The 27,816-nt window shown below is 37.7% G+C and overlaps 3 protein-coding genes across 3 annotated transcripts; all 3 read left to right on the plus strand.

The window, feature by feature from the left end:
* The first annotated feature begins 757 nt into the window (after nt 1-757).
* LOC124960221 (olfactory receptor 5G3-like) lies at nt 758-1,702 on the plus strand. The gene has a single exon (XM_047518852.1). It carries the CDS (start codon nt 758-760, stop codon nt 1,700-1,702), a length of 945 nt encoding a protein of 314 aa, XP_047374808.1.
* Nucleotides 1,703-14,269: 12,567 nt separating this feature from the next.
* On the plus strand, nt 14,270-15,214 carry LOC124960225 (olfactory receptor 1002-like). Its single transcript, XM_047518854.1, has one exon. It carries the CDS (start codon nt 14,270-14,272, stop codon nt 15,212-15,214), a length of 945 nt encoding a protein of 314 aa, XP_047374810.1.
* Nucleotides 15,215-25,759: 10,545 nt separating this feature from the next.
* Nucleotides 25,760-26,701, plus strand: LOC124960195 (olfactory receptor 1009-like). The gene is given in 3 exon segments (XM_047518817.1): nt 25,760-26,354; nt 26,357-26,436; nt 26,438-26,701. Coding segments are annotated over 3 exon segments (939 nt in total).
* Nucleotides 26,702-27,816: the final 1,115 nt, after the last annotated feature.

Genomic DNA, 27,816 nt, shown 5'->3' on the forward strand with positions numbered 1-27,816 from the left:
TAAGCCAATTATGCAGTTTGGAAAAATTCTACCCTCTTCCCCATCTTCTCAATTTTTGTTCTGATTTTTTTTCATGATGCTTCATTTGACTTCACATCTGTCATCAAGTAAATCTATTTTCTTTTTCATGAACATAAGTAACTATCATTTATTTTTACTAATCTTCAGAGTGAGCAACCTCTTTGTTAAATGTGCATATTGTCTTTTGACTTCCCTTTATAAGGAAGAATAGGGAATAGACAGATATATACATGTCAATTTTGTATTAATATCATCATGATATTATTCACTCACTAAGAATAAGAATTCCCTTGCTGAGCTTTTCCCTGATGTCTAACATTAGGACCTGAATAGTCCATTGGTTTTTATGGTATGCTCCATTAAGTTATTTCTAAGTGGGTTTTTTGGTTCCATCATATACTAAGTTGAAATATGGAGAGTAATTCTCATTTCAAGGGTTAATTTTATCATCGGAGGGAGTTTTGTACCATACAGTTGAACCATTCTTGATGTGGGTGGGGATAGACTACAGAGAGATCAAGGGTAGGTTGCCCAAGTTTACAAAGGATCTTTGTACAACTGGCCAGATCTAGTATCTAGGAATATTACTGTTCAACACTATTTCACAATTGTCTGTGATAGACCTAATTAAGATAATCCACCATTGGCTTAAACTATTATTTGTACCTGTGAAAGACTGATTTTTTGAAATAAAATAATTTTTTTTTTCTTTCTTGCAACAGATTCTCATTGACCAATGGAAGTAAAGAATAGGACGGCAGTGACAGAATTCCTTTTCTTGGGCCTCACAGATCATCTCTGTCAGAGGATTGTCCTTTTTGTCCTGCTGCTCTTTGTTTATCTTGTCACCCTGGCGGGTAATTTGGGGATGATCACTCTCATATGCATTGATCCCAGACTCCACACTCCTATGTACTTTTTTCTTAGTCACTTGTCCTTTGTTGATGTTTGTTCCTCTTCTTCCATCGCACCTAAGACTCTGAGTGATATCTTTGCAGAGAGGAAAGCCATCTCTTTCGTGGGCTGTGCTGCACAGATGTGGTTCTTTGGTCTCTTTGTGGCAGCTGAATGTTTGCTCCTGGCCACCATGGCATACGATCGGTACGTAGCTGTCTGTAAGCCATTGCTGTATACTCTCATTATGTCCCAGAGGGTCTGCATGCAGCTGGTTGTAGGGCCTTATGCCATAGCTCTGATAAGCACCATGACCCATACAACACTCACTTTTTGCTTACCCTTCTGTGGTCCAAACGTTGTCAATCACTTTTTCTGTGATATTTCCCCATTGCTTTCTCTAGCATGTGCTGATACCTCCATCAGTAAGTTGGTGCTTTTCATTTTGGCCGGAGCTATCGGAGTGCTCAGTGGTCTGATCATCATGGTCTCCTATGTTTGCATCCTGGTGGCCATCTCGAGGATTCAGACTGCTGGAGGGAGGTGGAAAGCCTTCTCCACCTGCTCTTCTCACCTGGCAGCAGTCACTCTACTGTATGGGACACTTTTCTTCATTTATGTCCGACCTAGCTCAAGTTCCTCTCTGGACATTAATAAAGTGATTTCTTTGTTTTATACTGTGGTGATCCCCGTGTTGAACCCCCTGATCTACAGCTTGAGGAACAAGGAGGTGAAAGATGCTTTGTGGAGACAGTTGGAGAGGAAACATTTTCTAATAGCCAAGTAAGATAGGATTCTATTTATTCAGTGCCATAGATATTGATGCTAAATAGACAGTAAAAGGAACACTGGACTGGGAATCAAAGGCTGCATGTCAGTCTTGCTTTGGCTTTTTTTCACAGGTTATTTTAAAAATGGGAAAGTTCTTAAATATTTTTCCATTTTTGTCTGATTCTTTGTGATAGATGAGTATTTCAAAATACTCTAGAGATGAATTGAGGACATAAATGTAAAAATATACTAGGAGAAAATTAGGTGAATCATGATTTTGTGAACATTTTTTAATCCAGCCATGAAAACTGGAAGTGTTAAAGGAAAGATCAAAGCACTACGGTGATAAAAGGAGAACAATTAAAGGTGAGAAATGTTTGCATGGATGTGCCAACAGTGAGGTAATATCCTTAATACACAAATAACCTCCAACCTATAATCAAAAAGAAAAAAAATAGAGATATGCAGCCAGTGGATGAATAGACAATTCACAGAAACGGCAATGCTAGTTGCCAAAAGTATATAGAAAAATGATCAACATAATTATTGATCAGGTAAATGAAGTAAAATTAAAACAAATGCAGTGCCTTTCCTTGGAGATGAAAAATTAATAGTTTTAATCTTGGTGAGGTTCTTATTTGACTACATGCACTTGTTTCATGCTGAGAATATATATGACTCCATTTCCATAAAGAAATTTGGTAGTTTCCATTTCAAAAGATAAGTTCACATGCTTTTTTTTTTTTATTGGTTCTTTTTCATTTTACATGACAGTATAGTCCACTTTGCCAAAATTATGCAGGCATGGAATATATCTTATTCTACTTAGGACCCCAGTCATGCTTTCTAAAAATTATTTTTTGTTTTTAAAAGTTAATGTGTATCAATTGTACGTGTTAATGATGTTTTTAGAGCAATATTTCATTACATGCATGGTAACAATGTGTACCAGTTAAGTCATGTAATTAACATTTATCCCTCCTTATTAGTTTTGTATGCTTGGAGCCTCCAAGCTCCTCTCTTCCAGAGCTTCATTAAGCATGTAGTGGACTCTTGTGAACTAGTCACCTCACTGTACTGCAGAACATCGGAAATTGTTCCTTCTATCTAACTGTGTTATGGTACCTATCATCTGAGCTCTATTTCTACACTCTTGGTCCTAACATTTTGACTTAGAAACCTAGACTGCAAAAATAAAAATGGCAATGCATAAAGATTGCATATATTGCTCCATTATGTCTAGTGGCAAAGAAAAATTGAAAGAAATAATGTGGATATCCATCATCAGAACTTTCTGCAAAATGTTTTGCAACAAATAAAAAGAATGAATTAGGTATTCATTGACTGACACGGAAAGAATTATTTTTTAAAATGTTTTTATTAGTGCACATAGATATGCATAATACTGGGGTTCATTTTGACTTAATTACACCTGCATGAAATATAATTTGCTCCACTTCAGTATTTCCACTTTCCCTTCCCTTCACCTGTTTCCCTTCCTCTATTCTACTGGTCTTCCTTCTATTTATTTATAGTTTATTTTTCAAAACATTGATGCTTTATAGATAAACATAAAGGTGAAATTTTGGCATATTCATATATATGTATATATTTCTTTCAGGGTCTATAGTTTTGATACTTTGATAGGTTATGTCTATGCTAATATCATTATTTTAAAAAGCACTAATTAGAAAATTCTTTAATAGTAATGATATAATCATACGGTTACTGAGGATCAAATAAATTTACTACATGTTGTATTAACAAGTTAGTTGAGACTTTAGCTCCCATTTCTAGTGAATTTTTAGTTCCACTTTATACCTAGAGAACTTGGGGCTTCAGAGAACTTGAGTCACTTGCTTCAGGTCTCACATCTACAAAAAGGAGGAGTTGACATTTGATATCACTCAGAATCCTCCAGAAGCAAGGTCTCTTCATGTAACCAGTGGAAGGCCATTTGGTGGGAATAAACCTTACCTCTTTTTTTGTGCCCAGGGTCTAAATAAATATCTTTAGATTCTCATATGTTTATTCTTCCAAACTAAATTAGAATTAAATTATTCAGAACATCGGAATTAAATGTTTGAATAATATTTGAATAAGATTTTGCATTTCTGTGATCACAATACCTGACAAGACAACTTAAGGGGGAAAAGTTTATTTTGGCTCATGGTTTCAGGGGTTTAGTCCATGGTCAGCCCAAGGTGGGGCAGAACATCATGGCAGAAGGGCATAACAGGAGTTCTGTTCATCTCATGGAAGTCAGGAAACAGAGATTGGGAAGGGCAGGGGCTGCAGGAAAGATGCACCCTTCCAGGACACACCCCCAGTGGCCCCCATCTCCTTCAGTCATGCCTCACCAGCCTATAGTTACCACACAGTCCATTAAAATGAGGACGGACTAATTAGGTTACGGTTATCACAATCCAATCATTTTACCTCTTGTCATTCCACATAACACAGTAGTTTTGGGGGGACACATCATATCTGAAAGATAACATTCCATTCTAGCCACCAAAATCTCGTGTTCATTTCTCAATTTTAAGTGCATTTGGTCCATTTCCCAAATGTTCAAGACCAAAGTCTTATCTGACACTCAAAGCAAAACTTGCTGTGAACCTCTGTAAAAATCAAAAGCAAGTTACATATATTCAATATATAATGGCACATAGTAGATATTCTCATTTTAAATGGGAGGAATGGGGCATAGAAAGAGGGATGGGACCAAAACAAGATGAAAACTCAGCTGGGCAAATAGGTCCTGTAATTCTGAGGATAGCATTTAAGTTGGAGGGTGGTGAGATGTTCTCTCCAAAGGCCTTGGGTAGCCATGCCCCTTTGGCCTTTCCAGTTGCAGCATACATGGCTCTATGAAGCCTGGGTCTTCCCTCAACCAGCAAATTTTCTTATCAGACAGCCCATGTAGTGAGAATAATCTCTTTAACAACCATACTTTCCTTGGCACCAGTTTTACATTCACTTTTCTGGTCAAACTGCAAGGTTTTAAAATCCTTCAACTCTGTTCTCTGCTCCTGATTCTCATAGTAAAACTGACTAAAAGTCATATCACTGTTAATGCTGTGCTGCCTTGACATTTCCTCCATTAGATTAATTAGTCCATCACTTTTAAATTCAGCTTCAATAAAGGCCTCAGGACATGGGAAAAATATAAAAAAGTTATTTGCCATAATGTAACATGATCTACCTCTTGTCAAATTTCCAAAAGAATCCTCATACCCTTCTTAAACCTCATGAGCACAATTTTGGCTTTCCCCATTCCTATTGGCAATCTGGTCTTCTGGGCTCCTTCCAGAATTGTCCAGAGGGTCCTCTTACCACATTTCAAGACTTCTCCAGCCTTCATCTCCAAATTTTTCTAAGCTATTCCCAGAAATCAGTTCCAAAGTTTTCCTGATCACACAGCTAGTTTGGTCACAGCAAAAACCCCACTCTTGGTATTTCTGTATTAGTTAACTTTACATTGCTATGACCAAATTACCTGACAAGAACAACTTAAGGGAGGGAAAGTCTATTTTGACTCATGGTTTCAGAGGTTTAGTTTGTGGTCAGCCAAATCCACTGCTTTGGGTCTAAGGTGAAGCAGAACATCCTGGTGGAAGGGCATGGCAGAGGAGCTTTGCTCACCTCATGGCGGCTAGGAAGCAGAGAGGAAGGGAAAAGGAAGGGGCCACAGGAAGCTATATTTTTCCAGGGCATGGCCTTAGTGACCCACCTCCTCCAGCCATGTCCACCTGCCTACAGTTTATCGCCTCATCTGGGATGTACTGATTAGGTTATAGCTCTCAGAATCCAATCATTCCACTTCCAAATATCCTTGCCTTATTACAGAAGCTTTTGCAGGAGACATCAGGTTTTAGTCAGGGGTCTTCATGAATGTGATCAGAAGGCCTGAAAAGAACAACTTAGGGCAGGAATAGTTTATTTTGGCTCACAGTTTCAGAAGTACAGTCCAAAATCAGTCAATTTCATAACTCTGGACCCCGAGGTGATGCAGAACATTATGGTGGAAGGGTGTGGAAGAGGAAAACAGCTCAGAACATGACAACCAGGAAGTAGAGAGAGAGAGAGAGAGAGAGAGAGAAAGAAAGAAAAAGTGACCTATCTCCTCCAGCTATGCCTCACCTGCTTACAGTCAATTCATTCAAACTAGGATGAACCAATTAGGTTACAGCTCTAATAATCTAATCATTTACCTCTGAATAGTTCTGCATTAATACAGTAACATTTTGGGAAACACATTATATCAAAACCATAACTCCTAATATCCAAACCATAACTATTATATAAAACTCCTCAACTAAAAAGGATTTAGTTTTAAGCTTTCAAAGACAATCATCTGAGGCAACAGAAAAACACATGAGAAAGATAGTGTTTGCAAATTTGTTCTGATAATCAATTTCTGTTTATTTACATGTATTTTAATTTGAAAATACAGAAATATTTTGCATGAACTACTTTGATGTAGGGTAATTCCTATGTAATTATCACATTCATTTGCTTAACAACTTGGAACATAGAAGCTTATACATAGTAGGGCTCTGACACTGCCTCTTGAAACCATTAAAATATTATCTTTGCACAGTGGGAGCATTGTCTAGCAAAGAAAATAAAGCCCAAATAGAGAATTATAACATATTGTGATTTCTAAGGGAGAGAAGAGAGGAAGAGGTGCTGCTGAGTTTCAAAGGGATTGATTGTTCTGATTGCATAGAATCAGGAAAGGTTACCTGGATAGGGTTCTAATTAACACACCCCTTCATAGTACTCATGGAATTTTGTCTTCTACTACCTCCATAAATGAGAAGGAAATGCCAGACTAGGTTAAGGAAGAATTGTATGTTTTCTGTATGGGGTGGCACATTGCTAGGCCAGGCTGAAACATATAATGTCTCTACAGTGGGAATAGAAGTTGTGAAGTCATATTCCATAGAACTGAAAAAGTAATATTGAACCAGTCCAGGCCTAGCTCTTCCTAACATTGAGATGACTCTGAGGTTTATCTGAAAATACAAAAGACTAAAATAGCCAAGCTAATCTTGTATAATATCAAGGAGGGATATATCCTTTTCTGGATATAGATTTATAAATACATAGCAGTCAAGATAAGACCAAGAGTAGAAAAAGGGTCCAATGGGACAGTGAAGAGAGTACAGACACATTAGCTAATGTATGTGAATAGCTTTATTATTAAAGAACAAATAGATGCTGTGCATGAATTCTTTATTTCTGGCAAGGATAGGAAGAAAACAGGATTATAAAGCAGAGTGTTCAATATGTCTATATGAAAATAAATGGATTTGTACCCTATCTCACAACAAATACTACCTCCAATTGAATTTGACATTTATATATGAAAGTCAAGGACATGAAGCAAGTAGAGCATAACTCAGTGAATATATTTATGACATGTTAGGACATGTTAGGACATTTTTCTGGCAGAAAAATAGTTTTTAAACAGAATACAAAATTCGCTGAACTTGAAGGCCAATATTGATTACCTGCACTGTGTTAAATCCAATTTTGATACATCAAAAGTCACCATTAAGACCATAAACATGCAACCCCAGAGTGGAAAAATATATTTACAATGCACATAGGTGACTTATATATAGGATATGTAAATTATACTATAATTTAAAATATAAAGACAGACAATCCAGTGAAAAGGTACACCAAGCTGAAAAACTGAATATTGCAAAGTTGCTCATCTTCACTAGAAATCAGCGAAATGACACTAAATGTGCAATGAGATACCATCATATACTCATCAGAATGACCAAAATTATAATTTTTGCCTCTAAGACATTAGTTTTTGGTGTATGGTTCTACCCTTTGAAAAACCTGTGTTATCACTCCATTGAAAGATGCAGGTATCCCATTGACCAGGACTGCCCTACAGTGCCCTCTCCCAAACTGACTAAACTAGACAATTATCATACTGACTATGGCCCTGGATCACCATTTTCTTTAGGGCATTTACTTTAAGAAATCAAAATCATAAATATTTTACCTCTATAAAATAAATCTCCCATTTTCTTGTCAGTTACGACCCAGAAATATCTTTCTCAAAGACTCGAGAGCCGTCTCTTGAACATGTAATCAAGAAAGGTCAGTTCCCTATCTTCTGGTCTCTTTGGGAATGTAAGTTTAATTTCAATTTTTGGAGTGTAGCATAGAAATGGCCTAATTGCATTGACCACCCTCCCACCCCTGCAATATCACCCAGCGCTTTTTTGGTAGCTCCCTCCAGCAGCTAAAAAGTCTAGTTTTTCTCCAGTGGAAGTGAGTTTATTAATTCTCCACTGTATTAGGCTTCTAGAGAAACAGAATCATATAGATGATTATTAAAAGAGAATTTATTAGATTGGCTTACACAACTGGAAACTGGATAGTCCCACAATAGCTGTCTGCTGACTGGAGAACTGGAGGGACCAGTAACTGTTCAGTCTAAAAAGTTGAAGCCTCAGAACAAGAGGAATTGATGATATAGCCCCAGTCCAGAAGTAAAAGCCCAGAAATTCTCTGGAGAGTCACTGGGAAGAGTCTGCTTTGGAGGAGTGAAGGAGCTAGATTCTGATGTCCTCAATTGATCACAGCAACAATCAAGAACCTGTTCAAGAAGAATGGCGACTCTGTCAGCTGCTGCTTCCTTGTTCTTCCAACTTTGGTTCCCTCCAACCCTCCAACCTATTGGACAGTGCTGTCCACACTTAGAGTGGGACTCTGCTTCCATCTACTGTCCCACATGCCAATTATTCCTAGAAACACCCCCACTGACACACCCAGAAGTCTGTTAATCTTAGCCATCTCTTAATCCAATCAAGTTGACAATTCAGATTAACCATTCCATCCACAATTGCAATTGTTTCGAGTAAAGACTATTTCCCTTGTCTATTTAACTCTGTCTGGCAAACAATTTGTATTTGACAGTTCAACCAAATGATGTGATTCCCAGGCATATTTTCAAAACAAATGTATGCTCACATTTACCAAAGATGTATATAAGGATGCTTATTAAGAAAAATTCACAATGTTTAAAATCTGGAAACAAACTCAAATGACTAATGACAAAATAATATGTAAATCTGTGAAATATTCATTAAATAAAATAATATTGGCAATAAAATTGTATAGACTACAGATTTATTTAACAAAAGATACATTTCACACACAAAATACATCCATTTGATGATGATGCTGGTGATGCTTTATTTTCTCATGTGACTTGATGCTACATACATGTGTTGACTTTCCAATAACTTACTGAGCAGTACACTTAAGATTTGTGCAACTTTCTGTAAAGACTACCAATTATTTTCACTAAAACTTTAAAAAGTAGCATCAGACTGGCATGTAAGAAATTTTTAGTAACCAATCCATCCTAACAAAACTAAAAAATCTCAATAAATTTAAAAATCAACAACTCATCTTGGCTCTATAGAGGTGAGGTCACAATACACAGTACTTTTCTGTTGCACATCTGTAGGTTTTTCCTTGAATGGTGTCTGGATGTACATCTCTGTGTCTATCTTCCTGGAGTTCTCAGAAGATCCAAGCTCAGACAAGGAATAAAGAAATACAGCAAAGCATGGAATAGTCAAAAGAAAACTTAGGTCTTCTCTAAAGATATAGTAGAAATGGGAGTAGAGGTCCACTAGGACCTGGGAAACCCCATGGTCTGTGTGTTGAGATAAAATCTCAATCTCTTGGGTCACTCATGATCTTGGTGGAAATAAAGTATGGAAGCCACAGGGGGACTAAAGCAAGGACCAAGTGTCATTGAAGTCAAGGAAGACGTAGAAAAACAGCTGTGAAAACACAATATGACACTTAGAATTCCATCTTGGCATAACTCCTTCTTTTCCCTTAGCTAATCAAAATCCTGTCCTTTCAGACTTGAGTTTCCTAAAACTGCAGCTCAAGGAAATAGCAGTAATGCCTTTCTAAGCTCAGAGGAATTTCTCATTATCAAACTTCTAAAAAAACGTTATATGAATCTCCTAAGTCTTAATCCTGTAGCAATACTCTTAGAATCATTCATTTATTGAATACCTTTGTAAAAATGTTTATTGTCAACTTATTTTTAAGGGGAATATTTGGAAACTGGAGAGACTTTCTCTTATGATCTGTGCTTATTTTTATGAAGTGGGTGGATACAATAAAAATTCTGTGTTCAGTGACGGTCTTTTCTCTGAAGAAAAATAGAACTAGACAATGAGACAGAAAGTCAGTGAGGCTTGGGTGTGGTCAAGTGTACTCTTGAAAGGGTGTTCAGAATCTCGGTAGATATAGAGTGAGCATAGGTCAGAAAACCAAACCTGACTCTGAGACTCCCTTCATGAGGTGTATTGTAGCAGCAGCCTGACTGAAATGAGGAGATAAATAAATTCTGTAGCTACATGGAAAGAAAAATATTTTAGACCGAAGGAAGGAGACTGAAGATTCTGAGGCAGGATCCTGCTTTGCAAGTCTGAAGAAGAAAAAGTGATCTGAGTAAGGAGAGGTAGGAGATTCCAGGTCTCTTAATCTATTCCTTGTGTGTTCTTATGCTGTTTCAACAAGTAGATTTCTCAAATCATTTAGAAGGATGTGCCATATATGATAAACACCAGGAGGGACAAGATCAATGTCCCGTAGCAACTTTTATCTGAATAAGTATCATCTGTTTTCTGAAACAAATTGGAAGGCTCCTAATTATACACGCAAAAATTCAAATTCTTGCCAGGCACAGTGGTGCACACCTGTAATCCCAGGAGCTCTGGAGGCTGAGGCAGGAGGATCACGAATTCAAAGCCAGCCTCAGCAACTTAGTGAGCAACTCAATGAGACCCTGTCTCTAAAACAGGGCTAGGGATGTGGATCAGTGGTTAAGTGCCCCTGAATTCAATCTGCAGTCCAAAGGGAAAACAACAACAACAACAACAACAACTCAAATTCTTTTACCTAATGACAATAAAATTTAGACTTATGTTTTCAAACTAAAAATTTGAAATTTTTAGACAACCAAAGTGGATAGCCATTTATCTCTCAAAAATGTCTTAATTTCTAGCTGCCCGTTGCTTCATGAAAACCCCAGTTCATTTTAATTTTACCTGCTTGTATCTTAGCCTTCCTTTCAGATTTACCACCTCCAGGAGACTATTTTCAAACTCTCTGTTTACTTTTTAAGGAACTGCTGGAAAGCTTACCTACCTAATTACTCCTGTACCTAGCATCCAGTACCATGAAATTCCCCTTCTCATGCTAATCTCTCCAAAGCAGGACTCTTAGAATTCTCAATTCTGCATGGTAATGTGGACTGGTGCTTATCATCATGCAGCAGTTGAAGGTTTAAAACTAGAATTTCTAGGGCAGAGGTAGTCTATAGGGGAGATGGTCTTATTATGTGCAGTTGCAGTGGATTCAAAACTCTCAAAAATATTTTCTTAAAAAATAACATTAATATCTTCCATATGAGACCTGGTCTCCTGAGCATCTGCCTTCTTGAGGGAGTTGACTCCAATTTAGTCAGAGGTCTTTGGAAAATCTCTCCTGTGTGCTTTGCAACATTAGTTAATGAACTGTTTTTTTTAAAGGTGTTACCATAAGGCTGAGTTTTGATGATGGGGTCACTGCATTATCTTCCTGAACACCTGAAGAGGTAAAGAAGAAGGACAAGCCTACATTTCAGGGAATTCATTTTCGGAGCAGCAACCATGTTGGTTTTGTAATTCACTCTGACAAAGGCAGCGTTTACTTCTTCAGAGACACAAGTGAACTTGGTTCCTAAGTTGCATCCAGGAGCCCAGGTATGCAAACATATGTTAATAAACAGAAAACATCATCACTAAGCTCATCGGGGAAACAATTCAGTACAAAGAGAATTTAGTCAGAGTTCTTTAGTGTTTTTCAGTTATGGATTTAACAATCTGTGTTTTGTTGTCTGGCATAGACATTTTGAAACATCATGGAAGAGTTTTGGACTTATAAAGGTTAGAATGAAGAGGATCTGGCTCCTCCAGGTCTTATTCTTCACTATGCACAGCTTATGTAAGGGAAATAGGAAAGTGTCCTCCAAGCACACTTCCCTCATTCTGCTCCTGCTCCTGCCCAAAGTCAAACGTGCACATGACATGATGGTTTTTTTTTTCTATTAAAATCTCTGAATCACATAAACTGGGAAAAAATAGCTTAATAAGGTCTTCATAACTGCCAAATACTGTTTCACACAGAATTTCAAGATGAATATAAAGCTTAAGGAAGTAACGAGTATCAGTTTTGTATGTAGTTCATGATCTGTTTTTTGCAAAAGCAATTAGTTGTATGCAAAGATGTGTAGGGGAAGAATAGAAGTTCAGTGGAGTAGACAAAGAGGAATGATGGGAAGGGAGGGTGCATAAGAATATGGAATAATTTGGACATAAATCAGACATAACTTTCCTGTGTACATATATAAATATACCACAGTGAATCTTAACATTGTGTAATAAGACAGGGATCCTAATTAGAATAAGATTTATTTTGTGCTTGTATAAATATATCAAAATAGATTCTTCCATGATATATAACTAAAAAGAACAAATTAAAAAACCCCAAAGATGTATATATTCTAATATCAACTATGTACACTTTTTCCAAGAATTAACTTTATTGCGTCACCTAAAATGTTTTCTTTCCATCTTCTTTTAAAATACCAAAAATATAAAGAACTTGAAATTATTTTCTATGTGTAGAAAATATGAGAGCATGACAGGTTGAAATGTTTTACTACTAAGGTGTAGATTTTCTGATTAATCTTCAATTATATTTCCTCAGGATTTTTCTGATCCAAGTGCCTTTGCTTCTGATACTACAGGAAATCAGTAGTTTTTCATTTCATTAATGTTCATTTAGCCAGCAGGGTACAATGGCACACAGGAGCAATCAATTCCTGATACTCGGGAGGCCATTTGGGACAATTTAATGAGAACTCGTCTCAAATTAAAAAAAAAAAATGTTCACTCTCCAGTATTGTAAAAAAAAAATCAATATTTATATATCTATATCTGAATACCTATTTATTTAGATAACACGATCCTTTTAAAATCTTTTTTTTTATCGGGGGGAAAGTAGTTAAATTATTTTCAATAGTCTCCCTTATCAAATCTCATGAATATCTTAGGTTGTTTTACCATTGAAATCGTAATGAAAATTTCAAGGTTCCAAATAATAGGCTGTCCTTCCTCAACTTTCCTTTTTTCAGTGTCCTGCCTTCCCCTTCTTCTCCCTGATCTTTCATTCCTTATTTTTTTGTTCTAACTTTTTATTCATTGCATATTCACAAGAAGCACAAAGATAGCACATGGAGGTCCCCAGTGTCTGTGTCCAGTCTCACCAATGAGAACATCTCTGTCTACTGTAGTGCAACTTTAAAACCTGGAAATAATGCTGATATGTGTGTCTAGTTCCACACCATTTTATCACATGTGCAGATTTGTTTGAACATAATCTCAGTTAGGACATACTGTGTCACCACCACAATATCTCCCTGGAGATCCACTCATGGTGTTGGTATACCATAAGTGTGTTCATTGTCACTGAGCAATGTCCAGTGTAACAATTCAACAGCTGCAGGATGTTAGGGTAGTTTCAAGTTTTTGCTAATTTACGTGAAGCAACTGTAAAAAGTTTTATGCAGTTATTGTGTGCATATAAGTTTTTATTTCTCTCAGATAAGTGTCCAGGTATGCCCTTTCTTTCTTCAAATATTTATTTCTCTCTCCCGAGTACCTGGTAGCAAAGATTAGGTCACAACACCCACTCGGTACTTAAGAATTGGTCCCTCCTCTGATGGACTTGAAAATTCAATAGAGAGTAATTGGATTAATGGGTATTTTTTAAAACATTGACACCAGGGCATGAGGTGAATCAGAAAGTGGGTCCCAAAGGAGAGAGAGTTGTTTGATCCTGTTCCAAAGTTCAAGTTCCCTCTTGCTACTAAGGCATCTATAGTTATCTTCTGGATAATTTGACTGTTTCTATGGAATCTAAGAGATCAGAAAGGAGGTTACATTGTTAATACACTAAATCTGGAGTGAGTGTAGATATCAGCTTGAATTCATAGATTTCATGGAATGTCCTTTACTAAGAAATGGGTGTTTTGAGATAAGTAAGATGGGAAAGTGAGAGGACTTGCCTTAGGTAGCCTCCAGAGTTCACTTCTAGCTGTAAAATTCTGATTCGGGACAAAAATCATCTTCTGACTAAAGAGAATACTGAAGTACCCAGGGGAGGTTCAGTAAATAACTCAGATGGTTCACAGAGACTTCTCAGTTCCTCCAGGGTAGAACTCTGATGACTGGCTGTCAGGCTATGCTGTGTGACTTTCATTTGTTTGTTATTTCCACAATCCCACAATGCTGGGGACTCGAACCCGGGTCTCCAGCAAGGGAGTCAGGCACTCTACATGATGTGCTATATCACCAGCACTGTTGTATGACTTTCAGAAAGTAAAATTCAGATGCAAAACTAAGAAGGCTTTACTTAGAATGAATTGTATAAAAAAAAAATCTTATTTTTTTTTCTCAGCAGATTAAATTAAAAAATGGACTATGGAAATCAAACTTTGGTGACTGAGTTTTTTTTCGTGGGCTTAACAAATTTGTTTGAGTACCAGGTCCTCCTCTTCCTGACCTTCCTCCTTGTTTATCTTGTTACTCTCCTTGGAAACCTGGGCATGATCACTCTGATCTGGATGGATTCCCGACTCCAAACCCCCATGTACTTTTTTCTCAGTCATTTGTCCTTTGTGGATGCCTGCTCCTCTTCCATCATTGTCCCCAAGATGTTGACTGACACGTTTGTGGAGAAAAAAGTGATCTCTTTCTCTGGTTGTGCTGCCCAGCTGTCGTTTTTCAGTCAGTTCGTAGTGACCGAATGTTTCCTTCTGGCTTCCATGGCATATGACCGGTACATGGCCATCTGTAAGCCCTTGCTGTATGCATTCATCATGTCCCAGTGTGTCTGTGTGCAACTGGTGGCAGGGCCTTATGCCATGGGCTTTATAAGTGCTGTGACCCATACAACCTTTGCCTTCCGCCTACCGTACTGTGGTCCAAAGATCATCAACCACTTCTTCTGTGATCTTCTTCCTGTTATCTCCTTGGCGTGTGCGGATACCCAGGTCAATAAATTGTTGCTTTTTGCCTTGGCTGGAGCCCTTGGAGTTCTCAGCGGTGTGACCATCTTGGTATCCTACATTCGCATTGTGGTCGCCATCCTGAGGATCCGCTCTGCTGATGGCAGGCGCAAAGCCTTCTCCACCTGCTCTTCGCACCTGACGGCTGTCTCCATCCTTTATGGGACTCTTTTCTTCATCTACGTACGTCCAGGCTCTAGTTTCTCTCTGGATATCAATAAAGTGATTTCCCTGTTTTACACTGCAGTGATTCCCATGTTGAACCCACTTATCTACAGCCTGAGAAACAAGGAGGTCAAAGATTCCTTCAGAAGGATGTTGGAGAGGAAGAAGCTTCGTATTGGCAGATAAACTAGGGTTCCAATTGTACCACAGATAGAGATGTAATATCTGATGAAGACCAAACCACTGATCTGGGTGATGGGAGCCTCAAATTTAAGTTGGCATTCCCTTTTTATTGTGTATCTCATTGTTAAGTCTTAACAAAGTCTTTGATCAGAAGTTTATTCTTTTCTCATCAGCAGGAATAAGATTTGAAATTCAGACTGAGACGGGGGGATTTGTATAACCATCAAATTGAGAAAATAATGCCAACATTTTTGACTAGGAAATGAACATTCTTTGTTCAAACCTGAATACATGTAAACCTCATAACCAATGAGATTAACCATACCTCAGTGCTGGTACTTAGAACCAAGTCCTGCCAGTTTGGTCTTTTTATTTTTTTAATTTTTTTTTTAATATTTTATTTTTCTTGAGCCTTTGAAAATGTAAATTGCTACAAATGGTGTTACTTCGTTAGAATGCAATCATGGTGCTTAAAACCTTCTGTTTGTTTGGAGTTGATGTCTTTTGAAGCTCTTTTACTTCATAAGCACTGCAGTGATAGAAGCACCTGGTCAGGATCCTGCAGCCCAAGTACATGATTTATGTGTATGCAGTATGGCATGCACTGCAGTTCTTTAATAATCTGGTATGTATTACTATTGTTACTGGTTTCTGTGTTTTTGGCAGAGCATTATTTACCATTTTAAAGATGACAAAACTGATAGTTGTGAGGTCAATCTATTTCCTTCGACCTTGTCATTTGAGTTCATGTTTTTTTTTTCTTCTAATATAATATTCTTTCAATCCTATTTCTGTGTTCCTTTACTAGAACATAGCAACTGATGCAAGAAATGAGGGGAACAGGTGCTTGATACAGATGTAAGGCCCATTGAGAGCCCCACTCTGTCTTTTCTCTGAAGACCTTCATTGACAGGCATTTAATTTTAGTCCACAGAACTTGAAGGGTGCAAGAAACCTTAATGTTCTAGAATTTTTTTTTTTCATTTTTTTTCATCATTCTTTTTGCACTGGATGCTGTCTGTCTTTACCAAGGACTTGGGGCAAAATTCAGGATGATACTATTCATGTAACGGGGAATGGGAGTCAAAGAACATGGCCATTGTGAATGAGTGTAACATTATTATGTGTTTCCATCATGTCCCAGTCATTATTATGCATATTGAGTGGTAGTAAAAGTGCTTGTGGAATTTACCCACTAGAAGAGTTAGAAAAACAAGCACTCAAAAAAAAAAATTCGATTTGATTATAAAGGTCTCTGTGTCAAAATATCAAGGAACCAAGATGGAGTGTTAGAGTTTATACTATTGAAAGAGTAGTGGGGAAGTGTCTTTAAAAAGGGTAGGATTGAGACAGATGAAGACCTTCTGTTTTTATGCATAGCTTTCTATGAAGTCTGCATAACATTGTTGGGATAAGAGAAGGAGGAAAGGACCCTCCACAAAATGGTAACAGGGACTTCATATTTGCCAGAAGAGGGATTGGATTTTGCTAACTCACTGTATCTTCTGGTCCTCAGGATATTTTTCTTTCCTCCGTATATTGTGAGTGTTTTCGGAATGGAGAGGGCTGACAGCAGGAGGAGATTATTTAATGGTTTGTTAGGAGATGTGATTTACTGTGAACTGTATAAGTACTAAAGAACATTATCATTTTTGTGGTTCATTAAAATTCTTGTTACTGTTTCAACAGGTTATTCTTGGTTGTCTAAGACAAAAGTTATTACACCACATGCTTTTTTTTTTTTTTTTTTTTTTTTTTTTTGGTGCCAGGGATTGAAACCAGGATTGCTTAACCACTGAGCCTTATTCCCAGCCCTATTTATTTTTTATTTTGAGACAGGGTCTCTCTAAGTTGCTTAGGGCTTTGCTGTATTGCTGAGGCTGGCCTCAAACTTGGGATCCTTCTGCCTCATCCTGGTACACAGTATTATGCTATTGAATTTCAAAGGCGGGGATTCCTCTGATTGCCTGAGATCAGGAAAAGCTTTTTGGATAAGGTTTATTAGCAAATATCTTTAGTGCACATGGAATTTTGATTTCCTGTGTTTCCATAAGTGAGAAGGAACTGTCAGAATAGGTTAAAGAAAAGGGGCCATATGTTGTCAGGTGGGGATGACACATTGACAGACCACACAAACACACAATGTTCTATCATGGGAGCAGAAGCAGTCAAGTCATATTTTCCAGGATTAAAAAAATAATATTGAAAGAGTCCAGGCCTAAATCTTCCTGAAACACTGAGATGATGGAAAAGTTTATATGGAAATACAAATGATCAAAATACCCAAGTTAATCTTGAGGAATAAAATCGAGGTGGGGAATCTTTCTCTACTGGTGATAGACTTATGAATATATAGCAATCCAGACAGGATCAAGAATAAACTAAGGTCCTGGTTAGCATTGCAGAGAGTACAGATGTATTATCTTTATTATTAGAGTATAGACAGATACTGTACATAAGCACCTTATTGATGGCAAGGTAATAGGGAATCTTGAGATTTTTAAAACATGGCATTAGACTCATTGGATGTTTGTATGAAATAAATGGAATTTACCCTTATCTTTCAGCACACACCAAGAACACATGAAGTGGAGTGGAGATCAAGATATGAATGGCGGGGACATAAAGCGTGTAGAAGGCACTATCAGAGAACATATTTAGGATCTGTGGTAGTGCCTAGAGGTAGGGATACATATTTTTTAAACTGAGTACAAAAGACACTAAATTCAAAGGAAAATATAGGTATCCTGAACCATGTTAAATCCAATTTTGATATATCAAAAGTCATCATTAAGACCATGAACACACAAGTCACAGAGTGGGAAAGATATTTATAATAAACTTAACTAACATATTTAGGATATATGAATAATACTGTACTTTAAGAGAAGACAGGCAACTTACTGAAAAAGTATACCAAGGTAGACACTCTACTGTTACAAAGTTGTTAACTTCACTAATCAGGGAAATTACAACTAAACAGGCAATGAGATACCATTATATACTCGTCACAGTAGGGACGAATTATTGGTTCTCATACACTACTTAGGGGAGCACGGTGCTATCCCCTTTGAAAATGGGGATCATCACTCCATTTTAACTGGCACGTATCTTATCATCCAGGATCTCCTTGACTCTCAGCTTGGCTAAACTTTAGGTAAGTTACTTTTTGACTAGAGGCCTCTGGCCTCCCTTTCCTGGGAATACTTACTATAGAGAACTTGAAATGGTCTATTCTTTCTTGGTTCCATTGAGAGGAATCATTTCTCATTTTCTTGTCAGTTTTACATGGCAGAAGTGTCTTTCTCAAGGACTTGGAACTGTCCCCTGAACATGTAATCAATCATCAAGAAAGATAGTGCCCTGTTGTCCTGTCTTATGAGAAGACCAGGAGGCTACCTTTAGTTTTTGGCAATTAGTAAACGGATGGTCTAATCAAGTACCTCCAGTGCTTATTCACTAGCTCTCTCCAGTGTTTAAAAACTCTTCTGTCTTTTGTTCCAGAGGAGCTGAGTTCAATATCACTCTTCTATTGCAACAGTTTTGAATAAAATCCTCCCTGCCTTTCTAACTCTCCTTGGGACAATTTTAGCCTGACAGTTCAATTGTAGTTTGATCCCTGGTATATTCCCAAGAATATAGCAGTAAAATAATAAATGCAATATTCATATCATGGAATACTAGCAGTGATATAAAATATATAAACTACAGATTTGTTCAACAAAGGATGCATGTCACAAATGAAATATGGATGGTGGTGATTCTCTGTTCTGATGTGAGTGGTGGTTATACAGGCGTTTTTATTTTGTTATAATTCACTGAGCACTAAATTTAAGACTCATGATCTTCTCATTCAAGTGTTATTTGTTGGTAAAAGTTTTAAAAGGCAATGTCAACGCTGTTTTTCTTGGTTCAACCTCTCCTGTTAGGAGGGGCTCAGATAATATCTTTTCATAGGCGACAAAACTTCTTCACATGTTCCAAAGCAATTTTTTTTCCTGCCTGCCCTAGAAAAAGGAGCTGAACTATCACATTGGCACTGGGAAGTAAACCAAGTTTGAGTGGCTAAACTCAAGCAGTCTTTCATAAAATAAATGACAGTTTACCCAACTCTCTAAAAAGGCGGAAAGAAAGTTTGTCAATCATTCATGTCTCTGGAGATTCAGGATCAGAATCAAGCAGAAAACTCAGCATTTAGTCTTCTTCTGTCCAGATATTTATTTTTGATACATGAGAATACATTTTTCTGTGATAAGCAAGGAAAAGATTGTACACATTATTATTCTGTGTGGGATTTCCTCCCCAAGTAAGGTAATACTACTTGGAAAGAGGTCTAGCATGAACATTGCCCTGTGGGACTTTGATTTCCTATTACCTATCATATCCTCACTACTCAAAGTGTGAAGAGACCACATTGCTGTCCTCTGGGAACTTCTTAGTCATGCAGACTTACTCTTTATTGATTGAATCAGAACTTGTATTTTAACAAGATACCAGGCAATATGTAGATATATTAAAGCCTGAGAAGAAATCTTGTGCAAAGCCTGAAGTTCAGAGGTTCAGGTTGTAAAGATTTAAAGTAAAGGATAAGATTATACGTGTATGAAATTCTACAAAATGAATAGCCTATGGGTTTATCTATCCTACATCCTCATTCAAGAATAAAGAAAGAAAAAAAAAAACCATATAGAGTTGTGAAATAATACTTTACAATCAATGCAAAAGAAGTATACTGGATGTAGAAGAAAGAACAAATGTTAAGTTATTAAAGAATAAGGAGGTGGGGCACGATGGCACATGCCTATAACTCCAGTGACTTGGGAGGCTGAGGCAGGAGGATCACAAATTCAAGGCCAGCCTCAGCAACTTAGTGAGACCCTGTCTCAAAATAAAATAAATAAATAAATAAATAAATAAATAAATAAATAGTACTAGGGATGTGGATCAGTGGTTAAGTGCTCCTGGGTTCAATCCCTGGTGCAAAAAAAATGCTTATGTATATGTGCAAACACACAAACATGTGCATGTGTATGTATGTGTGTGCAATTGTGTGCACATAAGTGTGATTGTGTGTATGTGTGTATTTCCTTATCTAAAGAGGAGGCGATGAAGATGGATGAGGATCCAATAGTATCTTATATTGCACAGGTGTTCATGAGGATGACTGATGTTGAGTAACATCTTTCCAATGACACTGGTTCCTGAAACCTGTGAGTTGACTGAGAAGTCCTGAATGAATGGATGAGTATGTTTAAAGAAGGTCAGAAATGAAATGATGCTTGCTTTGACCTTTCCTTAGTATTGCTAGGTAACCCCCAAACTGGCAAATGTCATTGTCTACATTCTTTTGGTTGCAGAGTGTTTGGGCACAGTGTTTGGAGCAGGAGGTCTCAAGTATCTTCCTGGTCCTTCCTCTATCATAATGCCTTTCACTGAGCATTTCCAGAAACTTCATGGCACTTCTTGTGGGGAACACTCAAGGGTTGTCACATCATTACACAAAAGTTTTCTCAGTATTTATTTGTCTAGGAAGGAGATAAGGAAAAAGGAGAGTACCCAGTGAAATACAGAACACAAATGAGTTATCTCAGAGAGAAAGAAAACTTTAATTTACTTCTCTCTCAACAACAAAATTCCCAAGGTATGACTTACTTTGGGGACATGTTCTCCCAGAATGAAAATGAGGTAACTACTTCTGGGAACTTTAATGCAAACAAAGAAGATGCTTAATTTGCTCCAGAAAGGACTCCCGCTGGTTCCTTGGGAAGATTAAGAATAAAACAAGCAACCCCTGGAAGCCCTGACCTCTCTGTGCAGTGGTACAGGGGTCAGGGGATGGACTGCAGGCTGTAAAGGAGTCTGGTTTACACTCCATATCAATCTTAATTCTATTTGTTATCTCCAGCGAAGAAAGAACCTCATCAGAAAGTAAGTGTAGGTGATGCTTAACATTCATTTCTGTTTCTCTGTTTACACTTTGAGAAGTTCAAAATGAATCAAGTGGATTTATAGGAAAACAAATATAACTGATGTTTAAAAAGTAACATAGAATGATATTATACTCAGACCACCACTGGTTAACATGCTGCATTGGAATCCAGCAATCCAGTACTGTGAACTCCTGAAAGACGTTCAAAGAGGTTAGGATCAGGTTAAGCCATTGTCCAGTACAGGAGCTTTACTCTTCCTGAAGCCCTTGGGAGATCCCAGGTTCCCTCCTCCGGAAGTGGTCTAGTTGAAAGTCTGGAAGCTCTGAATTCACACCGGGCAGAGTCAATCTCATTGCCCCCCAGGACATACAAGCTCTGGGACTTAGATTCAACACTCCACACTCAGAACCTTAATTACTTGTTTTGTGGATGCAGATGATCTTGTTCCTTACCCTGGTTTGAGCGCACATCAATGTGTTGATGTTTGCAAGGAACTCAGGGAGTCTGCTGAGCTCCAAAACCCCACAATTGCTGTTCCCAGTCTCATACGCACTGTACCTCCAAATCTTCTGTATCATGAAGTCAGTCACACCCAGTCTTAGCACTGTATGATAGAAAGCAATTTTCTAGTTTCCCAACATTTCTGTGGTCTTTGGGTACATAGTTTGAAGATTTGGTTCTTAAGGGGTGAGATTGGGGCCAGAGTTCTTTTTAGCATCTTCGAATTTTAAAAATCTAAAGCTCCAAAGGTATACCTTGTCATTTCCCCCCCCCATTTCCTACCTGATAAGGGTTCACAGATTTCTTGCCTCTTCTCGATTCACTCCCAGATCAATTGATTGTGGCTCTTTTTCTTTTTGTAATTGTTGCAATTCTTTAAAGAATGGCTTTAGATTCTTCTTCTTGGTGTGGATTTGGATTATTTTTTAAATAACAAAGGTAATACATTTATATTTTCTTCTTGTCTTAAAATCTTAATATCATGGTAAAATTGGGGTTCCTTTTGATTATTTGCCAATGCATTTTCCTGGTCCTTTTTTTTTTCAGAGGTCATGACTGCTAGTTTGTTGTATTTTCTTCCACACTTTTGTGTTATTTACACGCAGATTTAAATAATTATCTTTAAATACAACGTTGATTTTTAAGATGTAATTTTTATTCATCATTCTGTAAGTTTCTTCTCTTAAATCTGTATTTGAATAATGACTATGTTGGCAACCTAAAACCACCTTATTTTTAAGCTTTGGTACATGATACTCAGGTTTATTTTGCTGCTATTGCTTCAGAAAATATTTACGTGGAGCCCAGTTTCGCATCATTTTGAACAATGGGTGGTGTGGACATCGTTGTCATTCCCCTGAGTCTCCTCAGGGTCAAGACTTGATAGTGGGATTTTCTGAGTCATCCCATAAACACTTGAAAACACCAAATGGCAATTCGTAGGATATTACCACACAGAGGCCCCTTGCCCTCACGTATCCTTCATCATGACTTTCGCTGCCTCATCGGTATTTCGCGTTGTCATGCTTCTCAATACTTTGTAGATGTGATGGGTGGAAATTGTATATTATCATTGTTTCAATTTGGTTTCGGTGTTTGGTTTGTATTGTTCATGCTTATTGGACTTTGCAGATTTCTTTTGTGATACACACACACACACACACACACACACACACATATACATTTTGTTCTTGTCCATTGCTGTAATGGGGTTTGTTAATGGTTTGTGATATTTTTGTGTGTGTGTGTTCTGGTTTTAACCCCTTGCACTAGATGTTGCATTATATCCCCAGTCTGAATATCTTAATTTTACGTAAAGTGCATGTTGGCAGACTTTCATTTAAATTTATAAGATATAGTACAATCATACTTCCTTCATTTTGTTAATGATTTTATGCTTTAAGAAGACCTTTCAAATACAAGCAACAATAAATGTTAGTGAGGATGTGGGGAAAAAGGTTCACTCTTACATTGCTGGTGGGATTGCAAATTAGTGCAACTACCACGGAAAGAAATAAGCAGATTCCTCAGAAAAATTAGTATACTACAGAGATGCAGGCACATCAGTTTTTATAGCAACTCAGTTCATAATAGCTAAGCTATGGGACCACCCTAGGTGCCCTTCAACAGATAAATGGCTAAAGAAAATGTGGTATACATACACAATGGAATATTACTCAGTCATAAAGAAGAATGAAATTATGGCATTTGCCAGTAAATGGATGGAACTGGAGACTGTCGTGCTAAGTGAAATAAACCAATTCCACTGTCCCCACAAAAAGAAAACCATTGTATAACAAAATAATAATTCTGTTTACTGTTTCTTATCTTATATTTAGAGTTAAGACTTTTTAGTTTTAATCATGTTGGGTAGAAATTCAACAGCATTTATTTTTTCAAATGCATTCAAATATTGTAATACCTTTTGATGACTAATACTAATTCATTTTCATTTCTCTGTTTTGAAATAAACATTTATTTATGCTAAACTGAACTGGTATGTATGCTTAGGTCAGCTTTTGGTTTTCCTGATTTTTCTATTCTTTCCTACTAATTTCCTTTTCTGTTCTAGGAACATTGCTTTACTCTTGCAGCTTTATAATTTTTGTTGACTGCTGGCATAGCACACTCCCTCTTTTGTTTTTCTTTTTAAAAATCATTTTGGATAATTTTCAGCACTTTTCCATATTTTAAAATTGGATTGTTTCATTTAAACTTACTTTTAGATTACAGTTGGAATTGCATTAGATTTCCAAGTAGTTTGGTGAGTATCCTCACTCAATCAATCTAGGAAAACCAGGAGTCAGCCTGTGTTCTGACCAAATCAGCTCTATTGGTTCTTTGTAATGAGGGAGGCCACACACCTTAAGAACTGTAAGTGTCTCACCGAACAAAGTAAAAAGATGGAGTCACTGAGAGGAGTTGAATTTAGGTAAACTTTATATCAAGAAAAATTTTAGAGGTTCAAAGCAAAGCAGAGCTGCATGCAAAGGAATCAACCTCAGGTAGAAACAAGGCAGACACAGGGCTCTGTTTCCTTGGAAACTGCAAAGTTAAGATTGATGTGGACAGGTGCAACCTCAAGCCCCTTACCTGCTGCTCTACCTGTGTGGAAAATCCACAGTTTTCCTATGTCAGAGATGCAGATCCTCCAGAAAAGAATGTTTCATCTACTGACATGATTTCAAATCCCCCAAAATTTACTATTTTAGGAAATGAGATTTCTCATTGTGTGAAAAAGCAGTCTCTTAAAGCAGAGAGTTGTTGGGACAGTTGGTAGCTCCAACACATGAATGGTTTCCTCCTAATTTCACAGTTGGCTTGGTCTACGTCTGTTAGACCAGCTTGAAGAATAGCCAAGCAGGTGCTTACTGTCCCAGTATGAGCAGAAAAAATTTTAAAGGAGGAAGTACATCTTTACAACTGAGACTTTTGATCCATAAAATGTAGTTTTCTACTTATTTAGTCACTTCTTTGTTTCAGTAACAGTTGCATAGTTTATATTTTGCTTCAAACAAATATTAAAGATTCCTTGCTAGACTTTTCATAGTTATTTTATGAATTCAAATTGATATGTATGATTTTTCCTGTTACAATTTATATGTAATTATTTTTCATTTTCATATTAATCTATTACACTACTCTTGTATTTTTATTTTTTAAAAATGTGTCTTTAGATTATGTAGAAGGAAATGAGAGGGAGGCGGGGTATGAAAAATGGTGAAATGAGACAGACATCATTACCCTATGTACATGGATGATTGCACAAATGGTATGAATCTACATCATGCACAACCATAGAAATGAAATGGTGTATCCGGTTTGTGTACAATCAATCAAAATGCAGTCTATAAAAAATAAAAAAAAAATTTTAAAAAGGGTCTTAATTTTCATAGGTTTCCTTCTTTCTTGCTTGCTTGGTTGCTTGCTTCCAGATACTGGGTATTGAACCAGGGCCTCATTCATACTAGTCCTGTGCTTCTCCACTAAGTTACATCCCCATCCTTTCTTCTAGATTTTCTATGTGGATATTTATGTTGCCCACAAATGGTACTCACAAATATGGTCTCTAATAATAAGATGGATATTTCTGATGTTTTATTACTGCACACATGTATTTACTGGACATTTCTTTTTATTAAATAATAGTCCATTATTTTAGATTTAATTTTCCCTTTAAAATATTTTTTTTGTTCTACTTAGTTGTACATGGCAGTAGAATGCATTTTATACATTTTGATAGATCATCCATAAATAATAGTTCTTTTTCTGTTTAGTTTGAAAAGCTTTCTGACAGTATCATTTTATTGAATCATTTTTTATTTATTTATTTATTTTTTGAATAGTCGTGCTTTTCTGTGTAGTCTGTAAGGGTAGTGAATAATTTCATAGGTTTTCTAATGCAGAACTATTCCTTAAATACCCACCTTCTCTTTAAGGCACTAAAGTCATATTACTCTTCAGCACTATGATACACTTGATTTGCTAGCATTTTATTTAGGCTTTAAAAAATATCAAAAGTCCTAATTCTGTTTCTTCTCCACTAGGTTATGATTTGAAGGTGTTGCACGGCTTATAAATTCTTGGTTTGTCTCACCACAGCAACCAAAGCCTCCTGATGGCTAATGACAACCGCACACGGATCACAGAGTTCATTTTCACCGGCCTCAAGTTCCCTCCTCAGCTGCAGGTCTTTCTTTTCTGGCTCTTTCTGCTCTTCTACCTGGTCACCATGACGGGAAACCTGGGCATGATGGTCCTCATCTGCCTGGACTCCCGCCTCCACACGCCCATGTACTTCTTCCTCAGCCACCTGTCCTTCGTGGACATCTGCTTCTCGACCGCCGTGGGTCCCAAGATGCTGGCTGACTTCTCGGAGCGGAAAGCCATCTCTTTCCTGGGGTGTACCTTGCAGCAGTGGTTCTTCGGCTTCTTCGTGGCCATCGAGTGCCTTCTCTTGGCCTCCCCGGCCTATGACCGCTACGTGGCCATCTGCAACTCGCTCTTGTATGCAGTCGCCATGTGCCAGCAGCTGTGCACCCAGCTGGAGGCTGGACCCTACGCGGCGGCTTTCCTGAACACCATGACCCACACCACGGCCACATTTCGACTCCCCTTCTGCAGCTCCAACATCGTCAACCACTTCTTCTGCGACATGTCCCCTCTCCTCTCTCTGGTCTGTGCTGACATCCGCATCAATAAACTGCTGGTGTTCTTGTGGCCGGAGCTGTCCTGGTGGTCAGTAGCCTGACCATTAAGATCTTCTACTTTTACATCTTCGTCGCCATCCAGAGGGGTCCGCTCAGCCGATGGCAGGCGCAGAGCCTTCTCCACCTGCTTGTCCCACCTGACGGCCGTCTCCATCCTGTATGGGACCCTCTTCTTCATCTCCGTGCGGCTGGGTGCCATTTCTTCCCTGGACCTCAACAAGGTGGTGTCGATGTTCTACACAGAGGTGATCCCCATGCTGAACCCACTCATCTACAGCTTGCGGAATAAGGAGGTGAAAGCTGCCGTGGGTAGGACCATCACCAAGGGCAAGTTTTTCATCAAAAATTAAACCCCCGCAGGGGGCGCAGTGATGCTAAGCAGCTCAATGAGACCTAGTCTCTAAATAAAATACAAAATAGGACTGGGGATGTGGCTCAGTGGTTGAGTGCCCCTGAGTTCAATCCCAGGTACCCCTCCCCGCAAATTAAACTCCCATCAAATCAGAAAACAAAGGAAAAGCTTCCCAACATGGTTAGACTACCTGGATGCTATTCCAAGATGCCAAACATTTTGCACAGTTTGGGCAACATCATCCTTCATTCCACATGACTTTTATTTTACCACTTAATAATTTAAGCTCTTTGTCATCATGTCCCTATAAACAATCAAAGATTCTAGTCACTCACAGAGTCAGAATATTTCGACCTCTTTTAAATATCTTTGTTACCGGAAATACAAGACCCAATACATGCTGGAACCACAGAGCTAGTAATACTGTTGTTGTTGGAATAATGTGAACGTCCAACGTAGCAACACGTGTTCCCTATCTCTCTGTGCAAAATGGAAAATATCAAACAGAGCAAGTTACTGAGGTCCACAAATGATCTTCTTAACTAAAGGAATTCCTCATGTCTATTTTAAAATTTATTTTATGAAGATTTTCTTTATTCTTCTAAAGATAAAGTGTCACAATCATTACAGAAAAGAAAGAAAATATAGAGAAGCAAAAGAGGAACAACAATAAATGTAAAAATTCTCCTGGGCATGGTGGTACACACCTGTATCTCAGAGAAGCAGGAGACTAAGGCAGAAGGATTATAAGTTTGAGGTCAGCTTCAGCAACTTAGCAAGACCCCATCTACAAAGCAAACAACCCTCCAAAACTGACTGGGGGATATATCTCAGTGGTAAACCACCCCAACCTCAAGTTCTAGTACTAAATAAATACATAAATATAAATAAAAACCTAAAATCCTATTCTTCTGCCCAGAGGCAAATCTTGATGATAAGAATTTCCAGATGTTTCTCTATGTAATTGACTCTTGTTATTCTAGCTATTGTTCTATTATTTGATATTTATTTTTGCTAGTTCTTCCAGATAAAAATCAATAGGAATAGCATACTACAGAAATTAAATAAAAAATAGTGAATGGGAACACCAGAAAGATTCTAAAAACTCACAGG

This window comes from Sciurus carolinensis, chromosome 11 (assembly GCF_902686445.1).
Source record: "Sciurus carolinensis chromosome 11, mSciCar1.2, whole genome shotgun sequence".
In the NCBI taxonomy this organism is placed as follows: domain Eukaryota; kingdom Metazoa; phylum Chordata; class Mammalia; order Rodentia; family Sciuridae; genus Sciurus; species Sciurus carolinensis.